This window comes from Canis lupus, chromosome 5, assembly GCF_048164855.1.
Source record: "Canis lupus baileyi chromosome 5, mCanLup2.hap1, whole genome shotgun sequence".
NCBI lineage: Eukaryota > Metazoa > Chordata > Mammalia > Carnivora > Canidae > Canis > Canis lupus.
In genome coordinates this window covers 56,644,203-56,668,203 of record NC_132842.1, presented here as the reverse complement: position 1 = coordinate 56,668,203, position 24,001 = coordinate 56,644,203, and the positions used below count along the sequence as shown (strand labels likewise).

The 24,001-nt window shown below is 36.1% G+C and overlaps 1 protein-coding gene across 7 annotated transcripts in view; it reads right to left on the bottom strand.

Annotated features, from left to right (window-relative positions):
- Window positions 1–24,001, bottom strand: part of FCHO2 (FCH and mu domain containing endocytic adaptor 2) — a 121,113-nt gene that overhangs the window by 19,379 nt on the left and 77,733 nt on the right. For 4 of the 7 annotated variants that reach the window (XM_072826774.1, XM_072826776.1, XM_072826778.1 and 1 more), the window contains 8 exons: window positions 23,399–23,410; window positions 22,914–22,938; window positions 20,741–20,783; window positions 16,168–16,262; window positions 10,808–10,911; window positions 6,339–6,468; window positions 4,130–4,189; window positions 1,648–1,759 (listed from right to left, as the gene is read on the bottom strand). In XM_072826774.1, the coding sequence (XP_072682875.1) occupies window positions 1,648–1,759; window positions 4,130–4,189; window positions 6,339–6,468; window positions 10,808–10,911; window positions 16,168–16,262; window positions 20,741–20,783; window positions 22,914–22,938; window positions 23,399–23,410 (581 nt within the window). The remainder of the gene's footprint in view (window positions 1–1,647; window positions 1,760–4,129; window positions 4,190–6,338; window positions 6,469–10,807; window positions 10,912–16,167; window positions 16,263–20,740; window positions 20,784–22,913; window positions 22,939–23,398; window positions 23,411–24,001) is intronic. The other 3 variants (XM_072826777.1, XM_072826779.1, XM_072826775.1) reach the window with 2 other exon arrangements.

Sequence of the window (24,001 nt, the reverse complement as noted above, 5' to 3'; positions counted from 1 at the left end):
CTTAGCCTATGACCTACTCCCTGAACTCCAGAATCATGTATCCAGTTGTCTTAGTAAGTACTTCAAAACTTAACCAGTCTACTCTCTTACAAATCTTGACAACTCTGTTTTCAAAATGAATTCAGTATCTATTACTCATGATTTCCTCAGCTAATACCCTTATATAAGCCACCATCATCTCTCACCTGGACTGCTGCAGTTAACCTCCTCTCTCTGCTTGTACTCTGGCTCCTTCTAGTTTATTCTCCATGTGGCAACCAGAGTGCTCCCTCAAAAACATAAGAAACCTCTGTTTCTTTTCTCTGTTCAAAACAAACGAAACCTATGTTTCATTTCTCTGTTCAAAAGCCTTCGCTGGCTTCCCATCTTGCTCAAAATAAACTCTAAACTACTTACCATGGTCTACAATTCCCAACATGATCTGCTCCCCCTAAGGAGGGACGACTCCTCTCCAACCTAACTCTAACTTAGTGACATAGTTCTCTTTCCTGTTCATTAAACAGGCCACGTATGCTTCTACCTCAGTCTTTTACACTCACTGGAATGCTCTTTTCTCAGACATCTGCATGGTTTGTTCCTCAATGTCTTTGAAACATCTGCTCAAATTTAACATCAAAAAGGTTTTCTGATCATCTTATCTAAAAAAAAAAAAAAAAAAAGCCCTCTATGTAATTCTATCTCCTCTTACCCTAGTTTATTTTTCTTCATAGCATATATCAATTCCACTCCCTTTCATGTTATTCAGCACACAATCATCCATCAAATACTCAAGTGTGGAGGATACGTTAATAGACTAAACAAAGTTCTTCTCTCAAAGGTTTGCTTTGGGGATCCCTGGGTGGCTCAGCGGTTTAGCGCCTGCCTTCAGCCCAGAGCGTGATCTTAAAGAGTCCTGGGATCAAGTCCCAGGATCGAGTCCCACATCAGGCTCCCTGCATGGAGCCTGCTTCTCCCTCTGCCTGTGTCTCTGCCTCTCTCATGAATAAATAAATAAAATCTTTTAAAAAATAATACAAACCTTTTATTTGTTTTTTATCATAAATTAAGAAAACTAAAAAGCTGCTTCTTGCATGATAATACAAGCTTATAACCATGTCTTACACACAGTAAACGCTCAAATATTTGGTCAATGTATGTTGAATGAGTACATGGAAAGTAGGAGTGGTCATTCACCAAAACATTTCTTAAAAGAAGGTTAAAACAATTCCTTGACCAGCGTCTCACGAACGAAACCTATATTCTAGGTCTCTCTTTCAAACAGAACACTTTCACCAATGATACACACTTAGCCAAGGTTCAGAGTTCTATTCCCTTCTAGGTCAGCTGCCATCATCCTGCTCTACAGATATGTTAAACAGATGGGTCATAATGGTCCTACAGCCTGGTCAAGAATATAAATAAAGTGGGGGGAAAAAGCCATTACCATTGCTGATTATAGTGATTTTTTAAGAAAGGTAATTGCTAAATGGCTATATTTGATAACAAAAAAGGCAGATAAATAAATAACAGAAAACTCTCACCTATAACAGAATCAAAATATAACTCTTAAAATTTACCACTAAGCTTTCTCCCCACCAAACATGCATGTGTGTGCACATGAACACCCCCCCCCACACACACACACACACACATCTTTTTAAAACTAACTTGGTGGGATCTGCTCCTTTAAAATAGGCATTAACAGATTCTGTAAGGGCAACTGCCACAGGTAAGGTGTCCTGGTTTCCAAGGCTGACAGGGCTGGGACCTCGTGACACACCTAGAATACATGTAATTCATTTGTCAAATCATACAGAAAAGACATTTATAAGATATCAAGACAGGTAAATTCACAATGTTATTAGCTTATCACAAATGACTACTACCGGTTCCACTGTTGGCCAATGTATAAATCTGGAGGTTAAGAAACAGCATAAAACCAACTGGAACATAATACAGAAGACAAGAAAAAGAATCAGAAAAATATGTCACACTGACTTTTCTTTTATATGAAATGACATTGAACGCATGGGTTAAGGAATATCAGAAGGAAAAAGACCCTCCCCTAAAGAACTGAAATTTCCAAAACATTTCTTCATAACCCTTCAGATACTAAACTGTTTCAGGTTCTACCAATCACACACTTCAGGGCACTAAACTGGATTTTTGTATTTCAGCTACTTCTAAATGAACAATATAATGTTACACGCGCTACTCATTATAATTTTTTTACTTTTTTGGTCCTTACATTACATTTCCTTACCTTGATAGAACTATATTGTTATTTTTTATAACATTCCTGACATAAAGTTCACTTACATAATACACCTTTAGAGTCAAATCATATAAAGATCAGTTTTTTTAAATAATAAAATGTAAAGAAATTTAATATATGCATATGTTCAGGGTTTTTGTGTGTGCTTTTTTTTTTAACCTAAACAAAATTTTTGGCTTATTTCATAAAGGAAAATTCCTCAAAATAGTTGACTACCGGGAATCTCTGGGTGGCTCAGTGATTTTGTGCCTGCCTTCGGCCCAGGGCATGACCCCAGGGTCCCATGATCGAGTCCCGCATTGGGCTCCCTGCATGGAGCCTGCTTCTCCCTCTGCCTGTGTCTCTGCCTCTCTCCTCTGTGTCTTTCATGAATAAATAAATAAAATCTTTCAAAAAAAAAATAGTTGACTACCTTTCTTGACAAATGCACCCTTCCTCTTTACACCTTACCACTATTGCTACTGATTGGAAAGTGGAGCATTTTATGTAATACAATAAATGATGAAATTTTATGAAAAATAAGCCAATAATATATTCAGTTTTTCTAAGAATGAATAATCTGGGTCAACATGTATCTCTGAAATTTGAATATATATTTTTGTTCTATAAATGTCAATGTTCATAGCCACCAGGTATTTTTATTTCAGAGAAGAGTACAGTGTACCATAGTGAAAGGTGGAGTTCTTTTGAAATACCTAAAATACTAATTCTGACAAAAATCAGTACTAATGCTCTGTCTCACAAGTGACCCTGAGATTCTACAATTAGAAAGATGTTTTGTTAGCTTTAATGGCCACGAAGACTTTGTGGTATTTAAAATTTTGAAAGAATTTTGACTCAGAAGGTTTTTCATAGTTAGAAAAATAGCTCAGGGATTAAAAATCAATACAAGAACTGCTTCTAGGCCAATGGAAAAAGTAACTCCCTCCATCTCCTGACTGTAAAAAAACTTAAAATTTCATATGAAAATTAAAAATCCAATAATATAAAAATCTGAAAAAATCAAAACAGCTACTATTTACTAACTTATAATGTGTCTAGCACTGAGCAGTAGGGGGAAAACTCAAAATCTACTTAACATTTTGGTATATCCGCTTTAGTATTTTCTATTCTTGTTTTCCTTTCAAGATCATATTGCACATGCATAGTTAAAAAAATTGACATAGGAAATAAGTAATCAAGTTCTTAAAATAGTATAAAAGTGTAAATTTATAATACACTATTCAGAATAAATAATTTCTTAGAAATAAAAAATCCCCTGTATTCTTTAGAAGAATATTATGTGTTCTAATCTTGGTTTCATTGTTCTACTTTTAAACTATATGCTTCAAAAATGCAGAAAACTTATAAAGTTGAAGTATGAAGTATTTTCCTGTAACAATCAATGGATATTTTTGTGGAATTTCTTTCCACTCAGGAGTAAAAACCACTCCCAACTATTTGCTAACTTTATACCTCTGACCTCACCTCACTAGATGGACAGTCCTCCTAGGACAGCCTTTGCTCTGGTAGTTGAGGTATTACTTTTTTTTTTTTTTTAAACTGACATCGTACTGCTGCTTCTTTTCTGACTTTTTCTCTGACTGACAACATTAGCAGTAAGATTTATGGACATTTCTTAATGTGGAAGAGGAAAGAAAAGCAGAGAGATGGAAGACAATGCAAAAATTCTGTATGTTTTTATAATTGGGGATTTGAGATCAATAGATCCTATATATAGCAACTGGACATAATTAGTACAAATGTAAAACCTTAGAGTTATTCTTGACTTCTGAGACACCATAGATTGCTGAAAAAGGAAAAATGAGGTAACAAAGTATTTTAGATACATTTTAGGATCATTAGTCAACACATACATTGCTTTTGATACAATACCTTGTGAAGTCTCACACTGCTTTTCAATTTCAGAGAGTGTCCCAATCAAATTATCATCTTCTATCATATTTAAATAAAACAAAATATTGCAGGAAAATAAAATATTTTCAAGAAGAATCAAAAACTTAGCTGAATAAGCATTATAATTTCTAAAAGTGAACTTTTATGGTAGATTTAAAGTACCTTTGTTGTACAAAATCCACATTATATCCTGCCTGCCTAGATCATCGCTATCATCTACCCTGTGGTTCTTCTACTGCCAACACTGACCCAAACTAAAAGCAAATACGTACCTACTCAATCAAAAATAGTTTCATCACAAACTGAAATCCTTCTAAATAATCAAGGGAAAATAGAGAAGTAAAGCTAATTTTGGCACCTAGCCCACCCATCTGACTTCTTAAAGGACCCATCTATGTTTTTTATGACAAAAACAGTCTGTAAAAACCAAAATTAACAAAATCACATATACAAAAAAAGAAAAGGTAAGAATAAAGTGCTGATACAACAAATAGAAAAACTTATTAAATATAGTTTACCTGAAATTAAAAGACTGGAAAAGCGGTATGTTCGTAAAGGTGTATAAAATAAGATGATAACATCATGTTCGGACATGTAAATATGAAATTACTTTTAATCTTATATTAGCCTCTTATTATGTCATTTTATAATGTCCAAACTTAGAAAATGCATTTCTCTTTTCTGAGTTTTCACAAATCGGATATAATTAAATAGGGCTGTCATTCTCAAACTTACCATGCTTCACAATCACCTGGAAGGCCTGTTCAAAATTGCTAACCCCATACTGAGCTTGGGATTTAAAAGGTCTCTGTTTCTAGTGAGTTCTCAGGTGATGCAGACAGATGGTACAGGATCACACTTAAGAGCACTACTGGGGGAAATCCTTGGGTGGCTCAGCGGCTTAGCGCCTGCCTTTGGCCCGGGGCATGATCCTGGAGTCCCGGGATCGAGTCCCATGTCGGCTCTCTGCACGGAGCCTGCTTCTCTCTTTGCCTCTGTGTGTATGTGTGTCTTTCATGAATAAATAAATAAAATCTTTTAAAAAAAAAAAAGAGCACTACTGGGGATCCCTGGGTGGCACAGTGGTTTGGCGCCCGCCTTTGGCCCAGGGAGCGATCCTGGAGACCCGGGACTGAATCCTACGTCGGGCTCCTGGTGCATGGAGCCTGCGTCTCCCTCTGCCTGTGTGTGTCTCTGCCTCTCTCACTCTCTCTCTGTGTGACTATCATAAATAAATAAAAATTTCTTAAAAATTAAAAAAAAAAGAGCACTACTGAATTATGTTCAGTTAGTGTGCATCAGTGAATGGGACTGTCAAAGATGAACTCTTACTGCTTAGAAGCAGCAACAAGGACAGTTCTAATTTTAATGAAAAGCTGCCACTCCTACAACACAACAGCTTTAAAGTGGCTTTGTGCTTTATTATATCAACAGCTGGCAAGAAACGTAGTAAGAATTTGTAGAAAAAAATTAGTTATAAGTGAAGATAGAAAAATGTCTTAAAACCTAGATGTAGGGCAGCCCGGGTGGCTTAGCGGTTTAGCGCCACCTTCAGCCCAGGGCCTGATCCTGGAGACCCTGGATCGAGTCCCATGTCAGGCTCCCTGCATGGAGCCTGCTTCTCCCTCTGCCTGTGTCTCTGCCTCTCTCTCTCTCCTCTGTGTATTCTCATGAATAAATAAATGAAATCTTTAAAAAAAAAAAAAAAAAAACTAGATGTAATAAAATACTGGATTTGGTGGGGTTTAGGCTTATATGCCTATATTTACTTTTAGATCTTTATTTTTTAAATTCTTGTAGGAGTACTTCATTGTAAGCACAAAACTTTCTTAAGTTGAATCATTATTGAAATAAAAACTCTAAAAAAAAAAAATGAAATAAAAACTCTAAGGAATCTAAGTATCATTTCACATTAGAAAGGACTGTGTTGTATTTTGCCTTCAACTATTTATATTAGTCAGTAGTTGATAAATTTGATGCACTCTCAACAGTGCTAAAAATTTCTCCTATTCAGATAATATAAACTGTGTAACAGAAAAGGAAAATGCGGCACATTTGATAATGCCAACTGTATTTCCAGAAAACCAAAATTTCTAATGTTAAATTCGTGAGCTCATTAAAAAACAAAATTCAGCCTGGCCATACTGGGGATGCTAACTATCACATGTCATCTATAATAATCACTTACCTACTGTTGGAGTATTGGCAGCACTCAATGAAGCTGAAGATGAGATAGAAGAAGAACTTTCTGCCCGTGCTAATGGAGCTGCAGGAGGTGGGCTGGTATTGGAAGTTACAGGTGGGCTGAATGGCCTGGGCTTAAAAACAAAAAGTTATTTACCAAAGTGCTAAAACAACTGCTCCTTATAAGAACAGATTTTTAGTTACCAGGTAAGATTAATTTTAATATAAATTGATTTTCTTATAACCAAAAATAGAGATGCCACAGGTCGAATAATTTTCAAGTGTAGATTAAAGGCTAGGAAGGCTATTTCAAAATAATGCTGTCAAGAGAACCTTTATTCATACGACATTTTCTCTATTTCAAAAAGTATGTTTAAGACAGATTCTCAGAAGTTAAACTATTAGTTCAAACTGTATGAAGGTTTTTCAAACATACTGCCAAACTGCTTCCCAAAAGGATTATTCACTTTACTGCCTATAAATATAAGAGAATATTTCTCTGTACCCTTGTCAGCAATGAATGGATGAGACTCAGAAGAAGGAAAAATAATTTTTAAATTGATAAAAATAAAGTTGGCATTTTGCCTTTTATGAATTTTCTTTGTTAGCTTTCTCTGATTTAGTTTCAGGAGGGCTTAGTATTACCTGAGCTTTCACTAACCCCTCTGCTTTACATGCTGCAAACACTTTGTCCCTATATGTTGCTTGGCTTTATTTTCACTGTTTACAAATGTGTCCGTTTTCCTTTTATAATTCCTTGTAATGCTTCCTGTTTGAGACAGTTTAACCCCTAAAGGAGGTTTGAGAAAATCAATTCTACTGCCTTCCCACTTTTCTAAACAAAAAAAATACGAAAAATATTTCATATCTTTTACCTGGGTGAATGGATTTTTTTCCTTCCACATTCCTAAGAGTCCCAATAAGAGATGATCAACACTTGCTGAGAAATTTCATTTTTTAACATAAGGCATATTTATTAGCTTAATTAAAAATAACCTTTTCCTGCTTATAAAAATATAAACTGAAAACAATACTCATTTAGTGCCTACTATGCGTCAGGCCATGGGTTGGGTACTAGAAACCAAGCAGTGAATAACAAAGACATTGTTTCTGTCCTCAATTATTTGAGGGACATGAAAACAAATGGCAAAAACAAAACCCTTTATAAGCATTCATACAACTAAAATTAGTCAACTCTTGATTCCATGAATATACATTTACAGATACACACTTACATGAAAATTAGATACCATCCAAGTGTTTTACACTAAGTAAACCCTCACTGCCACAATTAAATAGTATTCAATTTATTAGTTCCAGAGAATGGCTTTTTGATGACTGATAATGAAGACAGATTAAAAAAAATGCAGCAAAGTATAAAACTGCAACTCCCTATGTACACAGATGGAAATAGTGCAGGGTATGAGGCCAAACATTCAATTCAGCAGCTAATCTGAAACTTGCAAACTCAGAAAAAAGTCTTGATCAACCAACCATGGGAGAAATTTCTCCTATAGCAACATGGCTTCATGACCAATATCACATGGCTACATTTTTATAATTTACAATTTAGAATGTGTATTTTATAATTTTTTAGAAAAACACAATATCTATTTTCTCAAGTGGTTTTTGTCTTATTTTAGAATGGCACTGTCCAGTACAGTAGCCACTAGCACTTTAAATGTGGCTGGTTCAAATTAAGTATAAAATATACAGATTTTGAAGACTTAGCAGACACAAACAAAAAAATAACCTCTCAATCTTTATACTGATTACATTGTAAAATGATTTTTTTCATATAATGAGTAAAATAAAATGTCAATTTCAGTGTTTTTACTTTTTTTACTGTGGCTACTAGAATACTTTAATATTTGTTGCTACATGATATTTCTATTGAACAGCACTACTTCAAAACAGCAGTTCTTAAATATAAACATGCATTAGAATCACTCAGAGGGCCACTTCTCAGAAGAATTTTTGATTTGTCTGGTGCAGACCCAGAGAAACCGCATTTCTATCAAGATCTTTGGTGATGGTAATGCTGCTGCTGATCTGGGGACCAAACTTTGAAAACCACTGTTCTAGAACAATGAGGCATTTACTATAGGAATGTGAGAAGGGTGTGATTAGTGACTCTTTTGGGCATCTGGTGAAAGGTAGAGAGCCCTTCTCCCCGGAAAAGTGCACATATAAGCATACAAGGAAAAGAACACTCAGATGTACAGCTGGAGAAAATTCAAATACAAATTTCTGGTGGGCAATACAGCAATAATAATCATCAAGAGTCTTAAAAACATGCATACCCTTTAGTTCATGAATTTCACCTTAAAATTTTTTAGTAAGGAAATAATGTCTGCTAAGAAGTAAACAAAAGGATATTAAGAAATTGTTCATAAAGAAATAATTAAGCCAGTTTTGAATAATGAAAACTTGGAAATAAACTAAATGTTTAAACTAATCACATTTCTAAAAACCTCTGGGAAATTTAATGTTGATGGTGGTCTTACAAGATAGAGCATTTATGCTCTAGAACCATTTCCAAAGGTGCTCCTAGAAGCCCTCAGAGGGTGGTTTCTAGAAGGTTCTCAAGGCTGGGACAGGGAGTAAAAGGTCCAAGATTCAAGTATAAAAGTCCAACTTTTAGTTATTTAATAACAGACTTGGAACTTCAGATCATTTGACAAAGAATTCTGCTGCTTGGAAGGAGCTTAAAGCCCATGGAATAATTCATGAAATAGAAAGATATCCCCAAAATATTTTCAAGTGAAGAATAAAAAATATGTAAACTATGACCTTTGATTTATCATGCACAGTAACTTTTTTTTTTTTGCATATTTACTTGCACTGGGTAATGTTGCAAGTATTTTACACATAGTAACTCATTTCAGTCTCACACCAGCCATTCTCTTTATACTCATTTACACCTAAGGAAACAGACTCCAAACACATAACTTATCTAATGCTGCTCAGTGACTAATTAGTGACTAATAAGCTTGTGCCTTTAACAACTATGTTTTACTGCATCTGAATAAATAAGCACTCAAAAATTAATGAAAGGAGATACAAACACACACACACATATATATACTGGCTATCTCTGGGTCATAAAATATGGAAGGGATTTTAATTTTTCTGTTTTATTTCCCAAATTTTACATGATCTTACAATGCTTTTGTAATCAGGAAGAAATCTTATGTTATTTAGAGGCAGTCATTTTTATATTACTCAAATAACATCATCTCCTTGGCAGCCTGTACCTAGTCTTTGAGTGCACTTCCTTAACTCTGTTCATTAGAATAAGAAGAGAAAGATGTCACCATTTCAATACTTGGTGCTCAAGCCTTTTCATTTATTCATGAAATATCTATTATGTAACAGGCATTATGCAAAGTATGAAACTGGCTAAGGCACAGTCCCGTGAAGGGAACACACAAGGAAGTATACACAATATAATTTGTGCACTATAAGAAATAAGGGTAAAGTATATGGTTATAAGGAAGAGTGATTAAATCCACTTGGGGAGGAGAAATGATCAAATAGCTAGATGATATTTAGCTGCATCTTAAAAAAGAGATCATTTTCCTACACAGACAATTGAGGGGCACTTCAGTAATGGGAGCAAAATAAGACATGGATGCATAAAAGAGCATGATGTGGTTGGCGAATGGCAGAGAGTTGAAAGGGCTGAACACAGGTTGCAAAGAGGAGAAAGCTGGACAGTTAGTATGGTAATAACATAGGCTGTTGAGGCAACTTTATAAAGAGCCTCATACATTCAGTTAAAACATTCAAACACGTGGATTATGGGGAACCACTGGAGACGTCTATATGGAGAATAAGATGATTAAGTTTGACTATTAGAAATTTAATACTGGCAATTAGTCTAAAACATGAAGCAAAGTAGAAGAGATGAGAGGCAAGAAGACTGGTTTGGGAGAACCTCACTCTGGATATACCTTGTAGATTTTCTTTAGTTACCTGACAACTTTTGTAGGCCAATGTTTTTTTTTTCCTTAAGCAACATGGTACTTTGACAAGTCAGTTAAGCGACCTGAACTCCAGTTTATGTTTTAAAAGCTGGACTAGATGCCCTCCAGGATTCTCCTGGCAGTAAACTTCTAAGCCCTAAGAACAGGCCACCATTTCTTCCTTAATATTTTACTTAAAGCAGAATTACATGAATACTGTTTCTTAATTGTGAAAGAATAGGTACTGAATGGTATTTTTATGATGTGCCAACTTTCGCAGGCATCTCTTTTCCTCCTGAACAATGTCTTGTTCCATAGGTATGATCACTGAAATAATATGAGGGAGTAAAGGATATGTTGGCTGGAAAAGCTCTTCTATAATTTGAAGATTCAATTAGATAATTCCAAGCAATTAACTGTTAAAGGTGCATATAGGAAAAATACATTTGCATCTTAAATCAAACAATTATAATTAAAAAAAAAAAAAAAAAACCTGAGTACATACTATTTCATTAATCCCACTGAGTTTGCCTGAAGTAAGCTTTGGTCTGGAAGCAGGCCTTGGAGGTGGGACAATGGTGCCTACAGAAAGAGGAGTTGTGGGCCTGGCTGGTAGGGGGGAAAAAGAGAATTTGAAGAAAATCATTAGTAGTATGTAGTAATTCTTACATAAAAACATTCTATTATAGAAGAACTCTCAGTACTCAAAGCTCATTTTCCAGTTTTTGATATATATATTTGTATGTGTAAAATTATATATATACATATATATGTATAAAATTATCCATAATTGTTGAAATACTGGGAATCTATCAAATGGGCTTTTCTTGAAGCTAACAATATTCCTGAAAATAAAAAAAGTTAACTGCTCAGTAGAACTAACACACACAACTGTATTCCCATTTCAATTCTTTTTTTTTTTTTAAAGATTTTATTTATTTATTCATGAGAGACCAGAGAGAGAGAGAGAGAGGGAGAGAGAGAGGCAGAGACACAGGCAGAGAGAGAAGCAGGCTCCATGCAGGGAGCCCGACGTGGGACTGGATCCTGGGTCTCCAGGATCAGGCCCTGGGCTGAAGACGGCGCTAAACCACTAAGCCTCCCGGGCTGCCCCTCAATTCTTTATACATATTAAAAAAAAACAAATTCTGACAAACTGGCTAGTGAAAATAAACCAGTTAAAGGCTGAAGGTCTTTAATTTATTGCCAGTACATCTACTTACAGACAGTAATGCAAGACCAAGCCTTTGAAGCAACACCTTTTTAGTAGTCACCTGAACTCTAAATAAAACACTTACCTTAATTAAAAGTCAAATTACAAGTTGAATTACATTGTAAAGTTTCTGATGATAATTAAAAGTATCAAAAATACATTATTTATGGAAAAAATTCCCCCAAATCACTATAATTAATTTTTGGTAAGAAAATACTTACAGAAATCCTATAGAGTTCACTGTTCCTAAATCCTACATAATTTTTTTTTTTTTAATTTATGATAGTCACACACAGAGAGAGAGAGAGAGAGGCAGAGACATAGGCAGAGGGAGAAGCAGGCTCCATGCACCGGGAGCCCGACGTGGGATTCGATCCCGGGTCTCCAGGATCGTGCCCTGGGCCAAAGGCAGGTGCCAAGCCCCTGTGCCACCCAGGGATACCTTTTTTTTTTTTTTTTATGATAGAATCCTACATAAATTTAATGTTGTTTTTCAACACCATTTACAAATTTTGCTACTTTATAAATCAGAGATACTAACCTAAGTATTCCTCACTAAAAATTACTCAATTCTGGTATAAATTAATGAAATCCAAGTGTAAATCATCAAAAGTCATAAATATATTAGCAAAATCTAAACAAGATTGAAGAATGAGAGCAAATATGTTTAAATCATCTGTATAGTATTCTAAAGTATTTTCAAATCCCTTTAGTTTATTGTAAAAGGTGGGGCTATAATTCAGACTGAAGAATATGGATGGGAGGAAATAGAAATCATTACGTTCTTTAAGTTTGCAGATGTGCGGGTTAAAAACATATGAATAGTTGGGCAGCCCAGGTGACTCATCAGTTTAGCGCCACCTTCAGCCCAGGGCCTGACCCTGGGCACCCGGGATCGGGTCCCGCGTCAGGCCTCCTGCATGGAGCCCGCTTCTCCCTCTGCCTGTGTCTCTGCCTCTCTCTCTCTCTTCTCTGTGTCTCTCATGAATAAATAAGTAAAATCTTTGGGAAAAAAAAAAAACATATGAATAGGCCTAAGTACATCTATGGAGAAACAAACAGTAAGGCTGAGGACCGGTGGTCATTGATAAGGGAACACATATATGAAAGGAAGGGGAATGCAGGTGACAGGAAAGGACCTAAAGCAAAAGGGAGTCACAAAGGAGTGAAAGTCAATGCACGAGGGGTATGGAATCATTGAGGAAGATCTCCGATGCTTGAAGAAAACCGTAAAACCCTGCTAAGAAACTCTGTGCAGATTCTAAGGCCACTGCCTTCTCCCAGCGAGCCCCACTTCTGTCACGTTGCACCCCTACTTGAAGCTGTGCACTGGAAGAAATATGTACCAGCCTGAGAACCATAACATTTCCCTGTGCTACGACGTAGTGACTTGCAAGAGAAGCCCATTATCAATGAAACCAACACTGACAAGTTATTTCAAGCTTGTGAGAGCTTCACGTCACAGAGACGTACCCCTGAGCTTCATTACTGCCAGACAAACAGCCTGTCCAACTCAAAACAAACCAAGCCTGGTAGAAGTGTTAAGGTTCAGCTCTTTCAAATAATCACAAGTCACTTTTTCCAATTCAAAATACAGGCTGCTTTCATGAAAAGACTCAATTACTAAACACTCAAACAAATCCATGGGAGACAAAGAGTTTCTGCTATAGTCCTTAAGTTCCTTAAGCTGAACGAGGGGAAAGCAGTTGAAAAACCAGAAGCAACAGGGAAATTCTCGAATAAAATATGAATCTTAAAAAAAAATATATGAATCTACATAGCCAAATAGTTTTCTTGGTTCAGGTTAATGTTATGTTAATCATTCAAAACTAGAAAAATAAACATTTTTTTTTTTTTTTTAATTTATGATAGGCACACAGTGAGAGAGAGAGAGGCAGAGACACAGGCAGAGGGAGAAGCAGGCTCCATGCACCGGGAGCCCGATGTGGGACTCGATCCCGGGTCTCCAGGATCGCGCCCTGGGCCAAAGGCAGGCGCCAAACCGCTGCGCCACCCAGGGATCCCATTTTTTTTTAAACATTTTTTTTTTTTTTTTAAATTTATGATAGGCACACAGTGAGAGAGAGAGAGGCAGAGACACAGGCAGAGGGAGAAGCAGACTCCATGCACCGGGAGCCCGATGTGGGACTCGATCCCGGGTCTCCAGGATCGCGCCCTGGGCCAAAGGCAGGCGCCAAACCGCTGCGCCAATATAGTAATACATTTTCAAACAAAAGCATAAGTCCAAACTTTCTATTAAGGAAAATAGGTATGAGAGCATACGAGATTTAAAAAACATAGGGGTAAAACTGAAGCCATAATTATTCTGTTTTTTCAGAGGAGCAACATGTAACTCTAACAGTTGGTAAAAGTGTAAACACTGATATACAAGCAAAACCCTCCCAGAAGTCTTAATGTAGAGCATTTCTTTTCTCTTCATGAATTAACTGAGCACATCAGATCTATAAAAATTCCTTAAAATTATCTTTTCAAAAATACTAGGCTGGTTTTTAACTCCAACATTGCTCCCATCACTAGCCAGTCAGGCACACTGCTGAGTAACGTAGCACTATCACCTTTGTGCTTTCTCTTTTTTTTTTTTTTTTTTAAGATTTTATTTATTTATTCATGAGAGACACAGGCAGAGAGAGAAGCAGGCTCCTCACAGGGAGCCCGACGTGGGACTCGATCCAGGACTAGGATCACGCCCTGAGCTAAAGGCCAATGCTCAACCACTGAGCCACCCAGGCGTTCCCCCCCCGCCCCTTTATACCTTCTCAAATATTTTTAGGTTTTTAACATCATCTCTTTTCATCATGACTAACATTCTTTGAAAGGTAAAATAATTTGACATCATTTTTCAGACTATATAGGAAAGTTTAAAAATGCATACAAAAAAAATGCATACAAAAGTGAACTTAAAAAGTAACAAAGGGTTAATAAATGTTTTATTTCCTGGCTACTACACATCAAATGGCCACTGAACAAAAATGAATCATTTTTTATCTGAAGTTAAAAGTGACAGGGGTGAAACATACTTGAGACAGCAAGAGTTTTGAAAAATGAGGACTTTTTTGAAAAGGAAGAGACTGTGCTGAAAAAAAGAGTAAGAGACTAAGGGTAGGGCTAGGAAAAAATTTCTATGTAACTAAATCCTGTGTGATACCAATGTGAAAAATTTTATGTGGTATTTTGAAAAATAATTCATAAAATACCATTCTTACATTTTCACTGAACAAAAAGGAGACCTTAATGATAACTTCAGTTTTTCCTGTACAATTACTTTCCTTATATAATCTATTTAGTTTTATAAAAGTAAATAATAACATGTCCACTGAGGAAGGCTATAATGCTACTTCAGAATATGTTCAACTATCTTTCATTGTTTCTTGCTGTTTTATAAGTATTAAATATAGATCATCATCCCTTCAAAATTGCAAATTGGAGTTAAGGTTGCCTAAAATCCATTTATGTTTCAGAATGTCATACGTTTGGTAGGTATGTTAGAGTACAATGAACAGAACTTTAGAATTAGTAAGATCCAGGTTTGAATCGTTGCTTCATTTCCTATGAAATGATCTCAGAGAAGTTCCAAATCATCTCTGAGCTTTACTTTTTTTCATCTACAAAATTGGGACAATAAAATGGACTTCATGGAGCAGTTAATGAAGTGAAATTAAACAGTGTAGCTTCTAACAGAGCAGCATGGCAGGAACTCAATCAGTTCAAGTTCTCTCCCCACCACTCTCCTAACCCCAAATACTGAACAGCAATCCCGAAATCCCAAAGAAGGCTGAAGATCAATTTACAGTGGATTTTAGTTTCTTATTTTGAACAAGCAGCGTTCTATTAAACAAGCATTTTGAGGCCTACTTTGACTGTTGGCTAGTGGAATTTACTATTTTGAATAAAAGAAAACGCATTCTTGCCAAAACAACTAAAAAGCATTCACCAAGCTGTTTCATACATTGCTTGGGAAGTGCTAAAGCCTTTCTGGAAAGCAGTTTGGCAATAAATATCAATGGGTATATCTTGAAACTCACATGTTGTACTGATAGAATTTTCATAATATCTTTGTAATAATTTATCTGTGGATGTTCATAAAACAAGAAAGCTAGCTGCAGCTCAAATGTCTGGTAACAATGGACTGGTTACATTAATGCACATCTATGTAGTGGAATGATCTAAAAACAGAATTATCTGGGCATTGATAAGGGAATGATATATTGAAATGAATACATCAATGAAAAAAATTGGTTTTTGATAAATTTTTGTTTAAGGCATAGGGTCTTTCAGCCAAGTTAACAAAATCAGTATAAAATCACTTTATCTGGCAATATGAGAGGATAAGTTAAAAATATTTTTGACCATTAAGTATAACACAAAAGTGATGAATAAATCAGGAAAAAAGTAACTCGTGAATTCCTCAGTTTAAATACACACGCATATTGGGACACCTGGGAGGCTCAGCAGTTTAGCGCCTGAATTTGGCCCAAGGCATGATGGAGTCCCGGATCGAGTCCCGCGTCGGGCTCCCTGCATGAAGCCTGCTTCTTTCTCTGCCTGTGTCTCTGCCTCTCTCTGTGTGTCTCTCATGAATAAATAAATAAAATCTTTTAAATAATAAATACACACACACATACACACACTACCTGATGATGATGACGAATTCAGTGAAGCTGAAGATGATGAATCAAGAGATGGTCCAAACAGGGGATCCCAAGCAAGTAAGTCGCTGGTCCCTTTCCTGCCATAATATTTAAAAATAAATATTTTAACCAAGGAACACTTCATTCGTATAAAACCTAGTCACTTATTTTTATTTCCTAGAATTGGAATAGCTAAATATATGATTTAAAAGCTGGGTATTCTGCCGATGGAATGTGTGAAAAAACTGAACCAAAATTTTTAATTTAAACCAGTATTTGTTAACTGTTCTAAGCAGAACGTCCAGTAACAGTACATAAAGTTGGTAGGGGGCAGTAGAGGAGATTAATGCACACCAATCACACCTTGTTATATTCTAACAATCTTTGGGGCTCCAAGAACAGAAATCATTTCAGCTTTACAAATGAAGAAATCAGGTTTGCTGATTCACACCTAGAACCAAGTCATGCACAGGAAATTTCTTCAAGTGATAAGAAATCAGGCAGAAATTTTATAAGGTCATACTTAAGTACTCAAAATATTATTTTATCTTTTTTCTTCATCTTTGAAATTGTCATGTACAGAAGTAAGCCCAACAGGTTGATATAAATTTCAAAGTTCTGATTACTGTAGTAGATCATACAAGCGCAGGACTTCTCCCTGGGCAACCGATAGTCCGAGCCACTGAGGTAGTCTAGAGAAATGTATGGACCCGTCATGTCTTAGGAGAGGTAACCAAAACTATGGACAAAATCATCAAGAGCATCAACTTTCAAGTTTCAAAAATCTCAACAGACCATATAACCCTTCACTGACCCCTTGGAATCCACTGGACTAGTTATTTTTAGGTTCAACTTCCAGCTCTTTAATAAAAACTTTTAAATGAATGGTTCTTTTTCATTTTAGTCACATGTCTTTTAAGATGTCTAATCTCTAAGATCCTGAAGTACCTAAATTTTGCCACCACCTCTTTTTAAAAGATGTTTCCAGCTTTAGTGAGCTATGAAAAGTGACACCTTATATATAGTTAAGGTGCAAAATAAAAATCAACCCCATTAAAACAATACTTTAATGTATCAAATTGCCACTATTTAATACAATATTTTTAAATCTTAGAAAACAGGCTCATTACAATGAAAATGGTTCAATTATCTATAAGCATGTATCTAGTATCACAACATGCACCTACATGGAAGCAAACTAAATTTTGTATATAAAACCTAGAATCACAATTGCATAAATTACTAAAAGCAAAATTTTAAAACACTGAACTTATCTTTAAAAATGATAAATGAATACCACCACTGTGCTCAATTAGATTAGTGCCTAGCTTTAATAGGATCAAGTTAGGGGATCCCTGGATGGCTCAGCGGTTTAGCGCCTGCCTTTGGCCCAGGGCGCGATCCTGGAGTCCTGGGATCGAGTCCCGCGTCAGGTTCCTGGCATGGAACCTGTTTCTCCTTCCCTCTGTGTCTCTTCCTCTCTCTCACTCTATGTCTATCATAAATAAATAAATAAATAAATCTTTAAAAAAAAATACGATCAAGTTATTTTAAGCTATCCATTTAATGAAGCCTACACTTTTACTTATGCAAAAAAAAAACATTATAAGACTGTATTCTTATTGACAGATATGGAAATGAAAAAGGACCCATGAAACACTGGCTTCAAATATTTCTTTCTTTTTAAAAAGAGCTAGCAGGGCAGCCCTGGTGGCTCAGCGGTTTAGCGCCACCACCTTCAGCTCAGGGTGTGATCCTGGAGACCCGGGATCGAGTCCCACATCGGGCTCCCTGCATGGAGCCTGCTTCTCCCTCTGCCTGTGTCTCTGCCTCTCTCTCTCTGTGTCTCTCATGAATAAATAAAATCTTTTAAAAAAATACATAAAAAAATAAAAAGAGCTAGCAGGTGCCTGGGTGGCTCAGCGGTTGAGCATCTGCCTTTGGCTCAGGACGTGACCTAGGGATCCTGGGATCAAGTCCTGCATCGGGCTCCCCCCCCCAGGGCGTCTGCTTCTCCCTCTGCCTATGTCTCTGCCTCTCTCTCTGTGTCTCTCACGAATAAATAAATAAAATCTTTACAAATCAATCAATCAATCAATCTAGCAACATGGTTTCTAGCCTTTTTAACTTGCGACATTTCCTTGTTTCAAAGTTCATGAAAAGTACAGTCTATCTTAAACAGTCACAGCCCAAACTGAAGGAAAAAAGTGAGAATATGTCAATGAGAATGACTAGATGAAATACATATATGAACTTCGGACACTAGCATTTATTTAGAAGCAGTGAAGTCACCAAGGCCAAATATAGTTGAATAAGGATTCTTTTAAAAATTATAGTGTCAAATAAGAATTTAAAACAACCAGAAACTCCACAGAGCGTTTCACAGCTTAGAAAAGAGGATGATTGCTAACACTCTACTGGAACTGAAACTGCAAAGATAATAAAACTGTCTAGAAAAAAAAGGACAAAAGAAAATTTAAACATAGTAAAGAGGGAAGGATGAACAGGTGGAGGACCCAGGATTTTCAGTATAAACTATTCTATATACCATAATAGTAGAGTTACATGTCCTTACCCATTTGTCAAAACTCATAGGCTATACAAGAATGAGCGAATTCTCATGTAAACCACAGACTTTGGGTGACAATAATGTTAGTGTAGGTTCATCAATTCCAAGAAGTGTGTTATCCTAGTAGGGGGTTCTGATCATGAAGGAGGCTGGGCATATGTGGGGGCAGAGAAAATATATGCAAAATCTCTATATCCTCCCCTCAATTTTGCTATGAACCTAAAACTGCTCTAAAAAGACTCTTACTTAAAAATAAAACTTATATACCCTCAAAACTATAGAACACTTCTGAAAGAAATTGAGGAAGACACAAAGAGATGGAAAAATATTCCATGCTCATGGATTGGCAGAATTAATATTGTGAAAATGTCAATGTTACCCAGGGCAATTTACACGTTTAATGCAATCCCTATCAAAATACCATGGACTTTCTTCAGAGAGTTAGAACAAATTATTTTAAGATTTGTGTGGAATCAGAAAAGACCCCGAATAGCCAGGGGAATTTTAAAAAAGAAAACCATATCTGGGGGCATCACAATGCCAGATTTCAGGTTGTACTACAAAGCTGTGGTCATCAAGACAGTGTGGTACTGGCACAAAAACAGACACATAGATCAGTGGAACAGAATAGAGAACCCAGAAGTGGACCCTGAACTTTATGGTCAACTAATATTCGATAAAGGAGGAAAGACTATCCATTGGAAGAAAGACAGTCTCTTCAATAAATGGTGCTGGGAAAATTGGACATCCACATGCAGAAGAATGAAACTAGACCACTCTCTTTCACCATACACAAAGATAAACTCAAAATGGATGAAAGATCTAAATGTGAGACAAGATTCCATCAAAATCCTAGAGAAGAACACAGGCAACACCCTTTTTGAACTCGGCCACAGTAACTTCTTGCAAGATACATCCACGAAGGCAAAAGAAACAAAAGCAAAAATGAACTATTGGGACTTCATCAAGATAAGAAGCTTTTGCACAGCAAAGGATACAGTCAACAAAACTCAAAGACAACCTACAGAATGGGAGAAGATATTTGCAAATGACATATCAGATAAAGGGCTAGTTTCCAAGATCTATAAAGAACTTCTTAAACTCAACACCAAAGAAACAATCCAATCATGAAATGGGCAAAAGACATGAAGAGAAATCTCACAGAGGAAGACATAGACATGGCCAACATGCATATGAGAAAATGCTCCGCATCACTTGCCATTAGGGAAATACAAATCAAAACCATAATGAGATACCACCTCACACCGGTGAGAATGGGGCAAATTAACAAGGCAGGAAACAACAAATGTTGGAGGGGATGCGGAGAAAAGGGAACCCTCTTACACTGTTGGTGGGAATGTGAACTGGTGCAGCCACTCTGGAAAACTATGTGGAGGTTCCTCAAAGAGTTAAAAATAGACCTGCCCTACGACCCAGCAATTGCACTATTGGGATTTACCCCAAAGATACAGATGCAGTGAAACGCCGGGACACCTGCACCCCGATGTTTATAGCAGCAATGGCCACGATAGCCAAACTGTGGAAGGAGCCTCGGTGTCCAACCAAAGATGAATGGATAAAGAAGATGTGGTTTATGTATACAATGGAATATTACTCAGCTATTAGAAATGACAAATACCCACCATTTGCTTCAACGTGGATGGAACTGGAGGGTATTATGCTGAGTGAAGTAAGTCAGTCGGAGAAGGACAAACATTATATGTTCTCATTCATTTGGGGAATATAAATAATAGTGAAAGGGAATATAAGGGAAGGGAGAAGAAATGTGTGGGAAATATCAGAAAGGGAAACAGAACGTAAAGACTGCTAACTCTGGGAAACGAACTAGGGGTGGTAGAAGGGGAGGAGGGCGGGGGGTGGGAGTGAATGGGTGACGGGCACTGGGGGTTATTCTGTATGTTAGTAAATTGAACACCAATAAAAAATTAAAAAATAAATAAATAAATAAAATAAAATAAATAAATAAAACTTAACTGTGAAACTTACTCATTGGATGCAGCACATGGCTTTGATTTTGTCAGCTCCTCACCTAATTAAAAAATTGAAACATCAAGAAATTCATAATCTGAGTAATGAAATATTTAAATGGTAAGAGAAACACTGGACATATAACTCAATACTACAAACAATTTAAAAATTGTGGAACTGGGACGCCTGGGTAGCTTAGCAGTTGAGCGTCTGCCTTTGGCTCAGGTCGTGATCCCGGGGTCCTAGATAGAGTCCTGAATTGGGGTCCCTGCACAGAGCCTGCTTCTCCCTCTGCCTAGGTCTCTGCCTCTCTGTGTGTGTCTCCCATGAATAAAAAAAAAAATTGTGGGGATCCCTGGGTGGCGCAGCGGTTTAGCGCCTGCCTTTGGCCCAGGGCACAATCCTGGAGACCCGGGATCGAATCCCACGTCAGGCTCCCAGGGCATGGAGCCTGCTTCTCCCTCTGCCTGTGTCTCTGCCTCTCTCTCTCTCTCTCTGTGTGACTATCATAAATAAATAAAAATTTAAAAAAATTGTGGAACTGATAACATAAATAGAATTTTTTTAATTATGAAGGAAAAAAGTCAAGTTTTCTAACATGCTAAGACTATCATTTAAGAATATCAAAATAATAGCTGAATTTCTGCTGTCTTCTTCTTCTAACATCTTTGATAAGAAATTGCTTAAGTCAATGAACTATCCTATTCATGAAAATAAAACTGTTCAGACAATAAAAATATGGGCTAGAACTTTAAAAATTAGAACACATATGTTGAAAGACTTAAGTATCTATCAGTCAAGAATTATAACTGATGAATCATGAAAGCATCTTTCAGGTTCTAAGAATATTATTACATTGACCAAAAATAGTTATTCTTGAAGGATGTTGTATCTTGAAAAACTAAAATTTTTAGAGCAACCTAGAATAACAGTCTTTATAAGACAGGCTGTTTTGCTACCTTTTCCATTAGTAACATTAATCATTTCATTAGCAACTGGTACACAAAGAAAATAGTATAAGTAACATGCAGAAGTCATGTCAGTTCATAAGAAAATTTCCCTGTATCTTAATGTCTTAGATTACCACCCAACACCAGATGAATGCAGAATACACCAACATGGGTAACTGCAGCAAAGTCCGAGGAATACCACAGTGTATGTGATGCCCCTTCATACCACACTGTTCCATTTGGCTCAGTCTGGTCCTGTTTGACCTCAAAGTACTCACTGTGGTGTTCTCCTCCATCTTCCTGCAATTTGCCCTTATGCCTATTAACTCCATAAAAACAACCCACTTTTATCCTCACTTTCCTTGTATCCCCTATCATTCAAGCTACTCACTCTTTTTTAAAAGTAAAATCTTACTTTTAGTTTGATATTTATTATGCATTTAATAGGTCTTTGTAATTGTGCTAGAATTTTTAATAGGATTAATGTTACTTACTTATGGTTTTTATTAAGCCTTGTGTTTACAAAAATGCACAACTTGAGTTGGCTGCCTCAACTCTATTTTTTCCCAACTTTGTTATTTTTAATGCATGAATTCTGCAGATGTTAACACTCCTCCCCCCCATTTTTTTAGTATAACTAAGTTACTATACTAAAACTATAGATTACAAAATTGCAATTGTGATAGGACTTAAAAATCAGAAAAGCTAAAGCTTACTCACCTTTCATAAAGCCTTCTGGCTCATAAGGCAGAGTTACGCCAGTTAAGTAATTTAACATTGTTAAAAAGAAGCTACTCTTTGGGATCCCTGGGTGGCTCAGCGGTTTGGCGCCTGCGTTTGGCCCAGGGCACGATCCTGGAGTCCGGGGATCGAGTCCCGCGTCAGGCTCCCGGCATGGAGCCTGCTTCTCCCTCTGCCTGTGTCTCTGCCTCTCTCTCTCTGTGTGACTATCATAAATAAATAAAAATTAAAAAAAAAAAAAGAAGGTACTCTTTGGTTTTTTGACTTCTGAAAAATGCTGTAGCCAAGTATTAAACTTGAAGGTGTGTATAAACGCTAAAAGAAATAATATACATAAAATTGTCTTCTGTTTAAAGTATCCTTCTAGTCTGTTGTTAACAGTTATGATGAAAACAAACCATTTATTCTTCTAACTACATATGAAAGGCTACAATAAGCTGAGCAAACTACCTGATAAATTTTAATAGACACAAAATAACCACTTTAAGTGTCACACTTACTTGATGAATTCCGATTCATCTGCACCTAAAACAGAAATGCAAACACTAAGAGTCATTAAACAAATAATTTGGTAATGAAATATTTAGTAAAAAAAAATTTTGGTATATTTTTTAAGTAGGTTCCATGCGCAACACAGTGCTTGAACTCTTATGATACTGAGATCAAGAGCTGAATGCCAACTGAGCCAGCCAGGCATCTCTACTTCGTGAGATATTAATGGGGACCTAATTTTAAGTTGTTCTTAGTATATTTACTCAATTATAAACTACAAACAAAAAAACAAACTCTCAGTTCTTATAGTAAAAGATAATACACATACCTTTAACTCAATAAAATGCTTTTAAAATATCAAAATGTTAGTACCTACAGCAAGATACTATGATCTGCAAATTTAAAAAGCTTAACACAAGTATTTTGAAGATCAATGTTCAAATATTAAAAGGATTTTAAGTTAGTAGGTAAGAATATAAAATTTTGCACTTACTGGGCTGTGTCTCTAGTAGTGCATGGAAAGAAAAAGAAAGGTATAGTGTACAATTTAGAATTTAAAATATCTTATTTTCTTGGTCTCATAATTTGTCTATTCACTTCTGAATCATACCTAAAATCTTCTCACCTTAGAACACATGCAGAACATCGTTGGGGTAGGGGACATAGGCTAGATAAGCAAAGTGGCCAGCCAAATATATTCAACACATCTTTTCAGATCCAATATTAACTATTAAAATGTTCTCATTATTTATTTTCTCAGTATGAAATTAATATGCTCACCTTTTTTAAAAAATTGAAGAGGAAAGTACAAAGGAGAAAATTTTAAATCATTAATGATCTCACTACTCAGAATTAGGTGCTTAATGTTTTGGTATATATTTCCCTAGGATTTTCTTTACATAAATATATTTTTTAATTAGTCAGGCTCTTTCACAATAAAAATTTTTAATGGTTTCATAACTTCTAACTTCATACGTATATATTACATATATCTATCATAATATATATATATATAATTTAATCTGGGCATTAATCTTAATGTTAAATAGCAATGGTAGGATAAAACCTCACTTAAGAAATCAGTCTTTTTGGTAGA